Here is a 12,211-nt window from a genome sequence, read left to right on the forward strand (position 1 = left end):
TTTTTCTGTGGGAGTGGGACAGGACAGGAGTGAAAATCCACTCCCGTGTCAGTCTCTAATGTCTACCACTCCCATTGGTCAAATATGTTCACATTGTTGCTTTAAAGAAGCCTCTATAAAATGAGCTTTTTTTATTTGATTCAAATTAATGTATATATATTAAAATCTGTAAGAATTAATTCTGACCCTACTAGTGTGTGTCATACTTTTTTGGTAAAATACCAATAAAGTCAACCAGGGTTCCCACCTGCTTATTTGACTGTAGCAGTGTCCTATGCCGAAATTTGTCCACTCTACGCTGAAATTAGTGCCACTATGCTCATTTTTTATCATCATATCAACTCTTTGACTGACAGCTTGGCTTCCACCCTCAGGGATCTGTCCAGTACTTTTCAGCACAACTGCTCATCACGCTGAAACTTGTCAAATTATACTGGAATTGGGCCAATTCGCTGAATTCCAATGAGCCTAACCGCTTTGCATATTTACCTCCTTATTTGAGAAAAGTGCTATGAAAACATGAACTCCGCGTCATTCAGTCTCTCATCAGACCACAAGTGCTTGCAGGCAGGTAAACACATCTGCTTCCACCATGCCAGCAGAAAGAAAGCTACCTTTTACGGGAGGGGGTGGAGTGTCCAGGTTCTAAAGCATTCCCAAACGGCTGCACCAGTGTGTACCCTCCCCCTAATGATGCGGCAGTTGGATCAGAACAACATATCATTCTCATAATTTGCATATTATTGTGAGATATGTACCACACTTTCCAACATGGAGGTAACATCAAAGGATAAATGAGTGGCAAACAAGTGAGCAGATATAGGTAAAGAGTCCTACCTCTCCACGAACCTTCTCTGCTACTCTGGTAAGAACCCTATGTAAACCCTAAAATAGATTCAACTTTGCAAAAGAAGAAAAAATATATCCAGAAAAAAGTTTCAACATAACCATTAGGTCAACTTCAGCTTTACCAGCTATTACAACAGGTATTTCTGTCACAGCACCACAAATTTCAAAGGCTCTGCTGATTACGAAAAAATAGAAACAGTTTGGAAATCTGATAGTATTTTACCGCATGACACATGAGTTAGATGGGATTGTGATAGCTTCCATCCTATCATCGCAGCAGGTGCTTTTAAAGCAATTATTAGGCAGACAAATGCCACCAGACCCAATTAGCTTCCTGCTGTGTTCTTCATGTTGGTGGATCCATTCACAGGAAAGCAATGTATAACCAAACAAAAAATGAAAAATAGGGGCAGCACCGGGAGCTTCTGCTGTCAGAAATTAGTCAGGCCTGTAGTCTGACGCTTAAAACCTTTTCTTTTTGAAGCAGAAAGTCTGGCAGCGCCACCCCCAAAAGACCCCGAGAGGCTTGTTTCAGGGAGGTCAGGGGAGGCAATGGAGGGCAAGAGGTTGGTGAGGGGGTTGAGTCAATAAGTAAGTACAGCAAATAAACTCCTCTGATGTGCAGTTGTCAGGGTATTTCATGTGGAGGATACACTGGAGGGCATAGCTTAGCCTAGCTTTAGGGATGATATTACACGTGCCGGCTGATCAAGAGCGATGTGTGAGAAAAAGCCTTGTCACTCTGTCTTAAATCACATCATCGCAGGCAGAGGAAGAGATGAAAATAGAGGAAAGTCTACAGAGGAACACAGGGAGCAAAGAAAAGGAGATAAAAGTTCACACAGTTCTTATAAAAAAAAGACCAGATACAGACTCAAAGTAGCTCTGTCGTCAGAAAAACAGACTAATGTAGCAACAATAAAGATATAAGGAATTTAAAAGGTTATGAAGACAGATCTAGGAAAGACGTTTACTTTGTTTTTAGTCTTTAGAAATGAGGTGAAGCTATTAGCTGTCAGGATTAAATCTATAAAAAAGACCGCAGTTTAATATACAAACCAATTTTGGATTGTCATGATTGGTTTAAGCGATCTGACCCACATGCGGAGAACCGCTCAGAGACCAAAGGAAAAAGTTTAACAGGTTTATTAAATGAAGACGAATAACAGAAGTTGGATCTGGAACTCAGTGGACTGGTGAACCGGAACAGGAAAGTCTGAAGGGGGAGATCACAGTGATCAGTTCAGGGACCACAGGAAATATGACTGAGGCTAGAACATTACTGGAGAGGGACTCACGTTTGAGGGGGCTCTTATTAATCCTTGAATCCAGCTTGTGGGGGTTTATCCAGAGAAGAGGGAACTCGTTGGAGGGCGAACAGATAGGCAAGTATTGGACCCAAAGGAGTAAAGGAGTGGACTGTCACTTGGATTTCCGAAAAAGACTTGAACGGATCATGTGGAGGTTTTCCCCTGCTAAGTGTATACTCGGTTAATCCATACAGCGGGAGAAGGTCCAGGTATCCAGTTACTCAGGAAGGCTTCCTGCCGAAGAGCAAAGACAAAAACTAGATAAGACTCAGAGAAACAAAGCTTAGGTTAATGCTCTGCTAATCTCAGCTTGGCTAGAGTACCCAAAACTAGCAAACACTCTGGCGTCGAGGTAGTGACAGCCCACTGCTCAAATACTCCTCCAACGAGGAATGATCCAACGAGCCACAGGTGTGCAGGGAGGCCCAACGAGGACAGGGCACCACCTGGTGGTGGAGGGAGAAAAACACACAAACTGGATTCCTAACATGGATAAATCTAGATGTTTAACTAGTTTGTTACAATTTATTTGTAACTGTACACAGCAACAAGTGGAGGAGGGGCAGTACTGCATCATCCTGTGACAAAAACTGTCACTTTCTCTAGTATTTCTTCAGGAAGAACCATATAAACAGCCTAAAGGGAGACTTTTGACAGAGAAAAAATTGAGTTGAAATCTCACTGCATGTTTTTATCCAATCTTCAGTGAAACAAAGCAGGTTATTAACTAAATCTTAATAATCTCTCCCCAGACCTGCCGCAGCCCCCTCTTCTCCCCAGAACAGTGGTATTTCTGCGTGTGTAAAGTGATTCTGACACATCTTAAACTCCCTCACCATCTATTTCAGGTTTAGTTTACATATGAGTTAGTCATAGTAGCTGTTTAAATGTGTTAAAGTGTTTTGAGTTGTTTCCTTAAAATTCAGAAGTCTGTATCAAATTGTATGAACAGCGGAAAGTAATAAAAAAATACTTTTTTACAGCTTTGTACCTCCAGCTCTGCATATGACAAATTCAAAAAAGAGAAAAAATATATATCAGTGTGGAATGTAATAATTGCATTCTTTAACTTCTGTCTGAAGTCTGCAGGAAATGAAAAAAAGTCCAGCTACACAAAATTGAATGTGCTGTGCCTGGCTAGGCGTGATACTGACTATAACACAGTGTAGTCTAGCTGGCGTTTTGTTTTGTTTTAGCCATGCTTTTTTTTATTTCTCTCCTTTGCGTATGTTCGGAGTAATTATTGTGGCTTTTGGTTTAAGAGATTTGGGGACATTGTTGCTCGCTCTTCAGAGTGTGTTAAGATAGCATGGGCTTTTCCCTTTAAGTTCGATTCAGAACACACAGTATTTCAATGCTTTTCTTTCATTTGGGTTTTCATATAATATTGCATGTGAGTCGACATGGAAATCTACTTCAGCAGTGATGCCAACATTATAAACTCACCGCTTCTGGACCCTCATAACTATTCATCCTGCGTTTATTCCCATAATAAGTTTATTGGTGTATGGCTGCAATATGAGATAAATATAACTGATTCTTTTGTTCTTTTTTCAACTCCCTCAGTAATATTGCTTGTCTAAAAAAGACCAGAATACCAAACGAGCCTGCTGAAATTAGAATGGCGGCCAGCCTTTATGTGAAATATAAACACCCAGTCCTCGTTCTCGCTTACATTTCTGATAAGAATCACAAGGAAGGAGAGAGAGTAGACAGTTCAACAGCTTCTTTCTCCCCCACCTCCTCTTTTTCTAATTAACATGGTGCATGTTGTCAGGCTTTGTTTAATAATGCATGATTGCTATCAGCAGCAAAATCCTTTGAATGTGGCACTACTGAATGGGAACACAACAATACCACCAGGGGCTCAGGAAGAAAGACGAGATTGTTTGTTTTTTTTTTCCTCCTTTTTTTCCTAATGTAATAAATCTTCAATGGAAAGCATCGGAGTCACCAAGTGTACGAAAGTCAAAGCGTTCCACTGCAATGCTCATTGGTAAAAAAAAAAACCTCAGTGGGACTCTTACACTTGGAATGTGTCCAATCCCTAACCAGAGCCAGTCTTTTTTTAAGAGTCAAATCCCCTGCTATGGGAACCAAGGACTGGCGGTGTCATGGAGATGGGTTAATGGAGACCAACAGCCATTTAAAATCATTCAATCACCATATCCATCCATCCATCCAACCATTTTCTGACACGCTTAGTCCCAAGTGGGGTCGCGAGGGGTGCTGGTGCCTATCTCCAGCTGTGTACGGGCGAGAGGTGGGGTACACCCTGGACAGGTCACCAGTCCATCGCAGGGCAACACAGAGACAAGCAACCATTCATGCACACACTCACACCTCAGGGGACTTTTAGAAAAGCTAATTAACCTAACAGTCATGTTTTTATACTGTGGGAGGAAGCCGGAGTACCCGGAGAGAACCTCAATCACCATATTTTATCATTATCATTAAAAGTAATCCTCATAGTCATATCCTATCTATATTATATTTGGTATACCAAAGACAAGTTGTTTTTATTTTTATTTTATTTACACTCGAAAGGCTGTGTGGCAAAATCCCCAAAATGAAACATTGTGGTTTTGGTGTCTTGCTGTGGAACTGCTTTCCTTCATTATACTCAGGCTCACGGGAAATAGATGCCATCAAATATACTTCAACGCTAGAAGGAAATCTGTTAGAAGCTTAAAGAAAAATTATATTGGAATTAATATTAACCTTTATGGCAAGACAACAACGCTGAAGATACAGACAGAGCTGAAGTGGAATGGCCAACTGAACTCAGAACCTCTGGATTCCAAGCTCAATGCCCTAACCACTAGGCCGCCACCCCCCCTAGACAATCTCTATGCTATCTCACTGAGCATGAGCTGTTTGGTGAAGTGTTGGCAAAAACGGCAGTCTCTATATTCGTTGATATGGCTAGAGAGATGCCTTTAAAGTCATGTAGCACATGTTGTGGTAGTTGTAGTTAACAGTGGAAAAAATTCAAAATAAAATAATCATTTTTTTTTCTTAAAATAGGTGCAATTCTTCTTGGATTGAAGAAGTAAGTGAGATGCTTTGCTAATGGAAAAAGAAAATGTACATTTAAAATAAGAAAACAAACAATTGCATTGTTTTATTTCAAGTGTGTATTATCTAATTATCTTATTTTAAGAGTAAAAACAATCATTCCATTGACAAATCATCTTATGTACCTACTCAAATTCCTGGTAAATACACTTAATTTAAGAAATGTTGACTTCTATCTCAATAGGTTTTGCAGTGTGGAGAGATTTTCTATATTTAACAGATCCCCTGAACTTAGTGTTTGTAAAGAGACAAAGCATGGAAAAGGGTTAAGTGTTATGGATGGATATTCTTCACGTATGTCATTATTAATTCACTCTATTTCTAAAAGAACAAATAAAAGAACAGTGAATTTCAGCATAATCAAAGTCAACAATTCCACCTACTTCAAAGCATCCATTTTTATGTTTTGCTTATAATGGAGATATGGAGCCTGAGTTGGAGATAACCAGATAAACTTGGTGGGTAACACTATATCGCACCCATCAGCTGGTTTGTTTTGGGGCTAAAACCTGACATCTCATTTCAGTTCTGCCCTCTCTGGTTACCTTGTGCACAAACTACAAAACTCCTACTCTTAAGACACCTTGTTTAAGAAGTTCTAGGCATGTCCAAGAGCATAAGCTGAAAATCAAACTCATAACTGTATTTTTTTTTAATTAAGTTTATTCAAAATTGTATGATTGAGTTCATAAGAACTGTTGGCTTTTTTATTATCCAGTTTTTGCTCAATCCTAATTAACAATAAACATTTTGTATACACAACGTTGAATCAGTGTTTATGAATACCAAACGTAGAAAAACTATTTTAAATCATATTGATGAAAGCAAGACATGTGTCTGAATAAATAATGTGCCACATACTGCGGTAGATGTCGATAATCTTTCTCTCTTAGCTCTGATCCCTCACGGAACCCCAGAATAAAACAGAGGAAGGATCAATAGTTATTAGCTGTTATCTAATAGGACTGCTGGTTAAACTGGAAATGATTGGTTGAGGTACATTTTTAATGACGCAACAGAAGGAAAAAGTCTTACTTATACGTGTGGAAATTTCTTTATATTTGGAACTTCATTTGAAAAAAAGTTAAAATTGTGCCACAAGAATGTTTCTGTATTTAGACTACATCCATTTGACAAGCTACTGGCTTTCTGGCTAGTGTCTTATCACACCTTAACACATTAAGCAGGAAACTGCCCGAAAGGATTAACAGCAAATCAGCACCAATCCTCACAGCTATGATTTTTGTGTGATACTGGCTCTGGTTGAGGTTCTCCTCATTTTCTCACGTCGCACAGCCGTTTAGTTGTTTGCCGGCTTGTTACACAAGACGCAGATGTTTGAGTTAGCCTCCATTATCTAGTCTGTGTGTTTTTTTAGGAGTGTGTGCATACAGGGTGTGTACAGGGGAAAATGGATGGTCTTTCTGAGTTCTGCAACTTCTAACATAATTTCAGGATTTTTTTTTTTTAAGATTCAGACATCAGATAAATTAAAGGAGATTTGAGAGGGGAGAGTTTTAAAATCAGGTGAAGAGTTGCCCTGAAAATGGCTTGGACTGCATCTTTGTCAGAAGGGGCTTTATTACTGTTGATTTAGATTCAGTTCATACAGCTGATATAACAAGTAATTCTAATGTTTTGCTGCAGTACATCTACATAAAATTATTTTTTAGGATTTTTCACTTTACATTTGTGAAATTATAACCATCTATTTCAATATCTTTGAATTTGTTTTTATTGGTTTTAGTTTGTTGATTGCTAAAACAATATTGAAAATAGAGGAACATGTTTTCTGATTTTAAAGGTTATAATGGACAACAACATTCATACCTAGGAGTAGGCACACATATCATTATGCTTGTGTAACGTGAGACTAAAATCTAATGTTTTGGGGAACATGCAAAGTAAGGCACCTTACACAGGCTGAACAATATCCCCACTTAAAAAAAAAAAACATTCTTCAGAAGCAATGGAGAAGGTGTTGAAGTTGGATTGAGATTCATGAGGAAGTCTGTAGTTTGTACCGCATACCTGAAAAACACCAACTTCTACTTCCAGCCGCCACAAACAGTAGAGGAAATCCCCGAAGAAGTGACCGGGCCTGAGGCAGCTGTTGCTGGATTCCCAGTGACACCACACTGCCAGTATGAGGGAGTCTGAGCGCCTCCAACACAAAGTAATATTTTAAGGCAGGATCAAGTCTCACCTTAATGTGGACATGCATCAAAAATGTAGCAGCAGATTTGCTGCTCAAATTGTGTGCAGTGTGAACGTAGCATTAAACATCCAATCTACCTAAACGTGATGCACCACAACAATACAAGTTACTCCTGGAGGGAAATCTGTTAGGGTGCAAAGAAATTGGTGGAAGCTAACCTTCAGACAAGACATTGAGCTTAAACATACAACACAGGCAAAATAGTGGGATTGTGTGAATGTGACTGGATGCCTGTGAATGTTTTTTTTTTTTTTTTGGTCAGGTTGAGTGGGACATTCGGGTTTACATACCCTCCCAGTTAAAAAAAAATATTAATTCACACTAGTAATTCAAATACAGTAGCACAAAACTGGAAAAAAAAGCATTTAATAAATGACAATTTAGTAAAATAAAATGTTGATTTTGAATTTTTCATAAAAATAAAAAAAAAAATCTAAAAAGTAAACTGTCCCAAACAAATGAAAGTTCCATGCTCCTGAACAGTGAACCAACGTACCTGTCAAAAGGTGCAGAAGTCTGAACAGTACAGAAAACATCTTATTTCACTGATTGCCTCAGTGTTGCTCAGCAATATTTCAGTTCAGGAGCTCCATCAGGCTTTTTTACTTGTTTTATTTTTTTTTATATACACATGTATTTAGTAGGGCTGCAACTAATGATTATTTTGCAAATCGATTAATCTGGTGATAATTTTTTTCCATTAATGGATTTATAATCAGATAACAAAAAGTTCCTTAAAGTAGATTTTTTACAAAATTATCCAGGTAAAACTAAAACTTTTAGACTTGTGGAGTTCTGTAAAGAATATTTTAACTAACAGAAGTTTTTGTTATCTTAAATGCAAAATGTTTACTTTTTTTCTCTTTTACAATCTTGGTATAATTACTCCTCTTAGTGGCTCGCTCTGTCAGCTAAAGGCATGTTTGGGAGTCTCTATACTCTGGCTAACCATTAATGGATTACTAAATTAGTTTACAATTATTTCAATAATCGATTAATCAGGATTAATCTGATGAGTTGTTTCAGCCCTAGTTTTTACATATTTTTTATTCAAAATCAGTATAATTTCCGTTTTTATCAATTTCATTTGTTATTGCTTTTGTCAATTTCAATTTATTTTACTGACAAAAGATTTTTCTGTCTTTAAGGGAAGGGTATGTAAATTTTATAGCACAACTCTATATAGCCGTGAATAAGATTGTGTAATCTTCATACTTTTTACTTTTGATATCTGCACATACATGTTAATATTTAGTACTTCTTCTTTTGTTGTGGGATTTTTTGAGTATAAAACAAAAAACAGAAACATGAGACAGGAGAAATGTATCACAAATAATCCCAATGAAATACAGTTTTGGCAAAGTTTGTAATGTGAAAAAAATGCTAAAATAAGAACATTTATTCAAGGCACTTTTTATCAGTAGATATACATTTTTCCTGATGAGTTGTTGAAGAAATTGCTTTAAATTTATCCCTCCTATTGTTGCACCACTTGCACTTGCAGTACCTGGTTCTCACAAAGGTAGTCACAACTGTTTGTTATTTTTTATATATAGAGCCCTTAAAAAACAAATTGACATAAGGTGCTCAAACTTTGAGTCTTTGTCCCATTTACAACCCATAGGAATGAATGAAGTAAAGCTGGAAATGAAAGAGAGGATGACTGGTAACATGGAAACTAGGCACTTTGTCACAACTGCATGTGGTGATTTGGCTTCAAGCTATTTATTGCTTTCTCTCCTGTTTTGGTCAAATCTGCTGATAAAAAGCCAGCTAACCGAATAACATCGCAACATTTAAAAAATTTGGCAAAGGCCTCCTGGCAAACACCTTCTTATAAGAACAGCAACAAAGACTGATGTGCCAGTTACCAACTCCCTCTCACCCACCCCCACAACTACAGTGTGACGCTCAGCTTAGCTTAGCCCGGAGCCGTGTTATGAGCCGAACCCCACTGCAAAGCATCCATCACTGAGGATCTAGCTCAGGCTTAAGCAAATGGATGACAAGGGATAGGAGGCAGTCGGCAGCTAATACTAGTTCACTGTATCGCATTGATTTTCCCTGCCGTGGAGAACCCTGTCAATAACAAGCTGCAACATGAAAGGAAAGCATCCTGGCCACTCTATATTAAACATTTTATCTGGTGGTGGTTGTGCTCTGGATGAAAAAGAAAGCCTGTGTTTATGTGCAGCGGGAATCAAAATTAATATTGTGTTATTTAAGGCAAAATGTTGCAATATGTTGCAATTGGTTTTAAAGTATCTTAGCATAATTAAGATAGCATTATCATCTCTTTTTTTTGTGATTACTCAAGATTATTTAGATTGGAGATGATTTTCCCCAGCAGTCATGTAGTAGCAGCTGAGTTCCCTCTGTGATCTAAATGCTCTTTGATTATGTCATTTATTTGATTGCAGTTTGTGACCCAAGCCCAGAAAACAAAATCAAGTTGGCTCACACTTGTATCTGCAATTTTTTTGTTTTTTTTGTTGCTTCCCCATCTCTTGCTCCCACTATCTTGGTCTCTCATGCACACGCATTTGTGGCAAGTGACTATTCCATTTAGAGAACTGTCAGAATATACCCTGTGAGCACATCAGGCTGTTCCTATCCTCTGTCAGCTCCAGCCGAGGCTGTGCGGGGGTATGTCAGAAATGTGCAGGGATAGATAAAACCTGTGGAGCCAAACAGCTTTGTTTCATTCATTTTCTGTCTCTCTCCCATCTTGCCTTCCTTCCCTACTCCATCTTCTTCCTCCATCCTTCCCTTCCCTCGCCTTGCACAGGCTGTGAATACCCTGCATCTGAGAAATCAGACCAGACTGACTCACAGGGCTCTGTGAGCCAGTGCCACCGAGGCTGCCAAAGCATGCTGGTGCCAAGCTGTCCCACCATGCACAGAACCAGACCCACGCTGCTGCTGCTGCCGCCACTGCTGCTGCCTCTGCTGCTGATCCAGGGTCTGCTCCTCCACCTCGCCGACGCTCAAAGTAAGTGGACCGTATGCCTTCGGGTGGGGCTGGGGGTGAGGGGGTGGGCCGCTGATTTGGATGTTCTGTTTCCCAAAAAAACACAAACACAAAGAATCACTAAAATGCACTCAAACATTTCCACTGTGTTTTTAAATGAAAATATTCCAGGTATAAAGCTATAGAAACCATCTTACACCCGCCAGACAAATAATCGACTCTTGAATGTCTTGAAATTTCGTTACTGGGTAAAATTTTATCATGTGCATCAAAATGTCTGTATCCCTACACCTTATAAATCTATTCTGAAAGATGCACTAAATATCCCATAATGATCAAGAAAAGGTAGTTATGTAAATTTGCATTCACACACTTTGCTATTGTAAATGTGGTTCATTCATTCTGATCTAGATTTAACAAACTGGTGTAAACAACGTCACTGTTGCCAGAGTGTATCGGAGAATAACCAAAACAACAAAGTTAGATGACTCAAAGACCAAACCATTTCAAATGAACAATGTGCTAAAAGAACAAAAAAATAAAAATAAATGCCATAGGAAATCCCAAATAGCACTATTATTCAGACACAAACTAGGTTTAGAAACAACTAGTGTTGTAGTCAAGACCCCACCAACAGAGACCAAGGAGTACCAAGAACAAAACAAGGCAAATGCCTTTAGTGGTTGAGACCAAGACAAGATCAAGACATTAAGAGGCCAAGAACAAGACAATACCAAGAACATGTAAGGTCTTGGTCTGTCTTTCTCTCAACCTCTAAAGGTCTTGACCTTATCTCGGTACTCCTTGTTTTCGGTTGGTGTGGTCTTGATTATAACACTAGAAACAACAAAACCTTTTCTAGATCTCTGAGTAATCAGAGAAGTACCTCGGTCAGACAGAGAACCTTATTAATATATAAGAGCTTCTCTACCTTCAAGGAGAAAAAGTCAACCGTTGCTTATACACTCTGCCAAACATGCCTTAGAGGTTGGATAGTCAGAAAGGAGCAACTTTTCACTCAAATATGCATGGCATACTATGTTCATGAAAACATAGGGAAAAAAAAAAAGGTGATGAACCTTACCTGTGATAGAGGGCAGCCCTGTCGGAGTCCCAACATGCCCTGGGAACAGGTCTGACTTAATCAATGCAATGCAGACAAAACTGCTGCTCCACAGGGTACCATGAGGGACATGGTCCCAGTGGTCCAAGTCGACAAAACACATATAGCCTGTCGGGCAAAGTCCTAAGCAACATAGGGCAGCCTGCAGAGATAGTAGAGCTGGTCCACTGTTCCATAACCAGGATGAAAAATCACACCAATCCTTCTGAAACCGAGGTTCGACCATCAGCCAAACTCTCCTCTCCAGGACCCTGGCAAACCACTCCAGCCAGGAATAGCTTTCAGGATCTTCTTGGTGCAAACCAAAAGTGTAAACAACTGCTGACCAGTGATGTGGAGTGAGTTTTTGAGGAGCTCATTATACTCCAAATCACTCTGCCTTTCAATGTTTTCGTCATAACACCACCAAATATGAAGAAGAGAGATTACTTGTTGCCCTTATTCTAGATTAACATTAGGAGGACCTATAGAAAAAAAGTTTGGGATATTTGGTTTTGCATATTAGTTAACTGTTGGCTCATTCGGTAGGGCAATTACTCAAAGAAGCTGATATTAGCTGGTTAGAAAGTTACAGTCTCTCCTTTACTAGCCATCATGCAGTTGGTTACAGACATATTCATTGTTAATTCAAAATGAAATTAATGAAGGTGATGTCTAGTCCT

The 12,211-nt window shown here is 39.0% G+C and overlaps 1 protein-coding gene across 41 annotated transcripts in view; it reads left to right on the forward strand.

The window, feature by feature from the left end:
• ptprd (protein tyrosine phosphatase, receptor type D) overlaps positions 1-12,211 on the forward strand; it is a 420,350-nt gene that overhangs the window by 266,048 nt on the left and 142,091 nt on the right. For all 41 annotated transcript variants that reach the window (XM_015393658.1, XM_015393659.1, XM_015393660.1 and 38 more), the window contains one exon: positions 10,244-10,447. In XM_015393658.1, coding sequence (XP_015249144.1) covers positions 10,327-10,447 — 121 coding nt within the window. In that variant the 5' untranslated portion in view covers positions 10,244-10,326. The remainder of the gene's footprint in view (positions 1-10,243; positions 10,448-12,211) is intronic.

This window comes from Cyprinodon variegatus, unplaced genomic scaffold (genome assembly GCF_000732505.1).
Source record: "Cyprinodon variegatus isolate N-32 unplaced genomic scaffold, C_variegatus-1.0 Scaffold652, whole genome shotgun sequence".
Classification (NCBI taxonomy): Eukaryota; Metazoa; Chordata; class Actinopteri; order Cyprinodontiformes; family Cyprinodontidae; genus Cyprinodon; species Cyprinodon variegatus.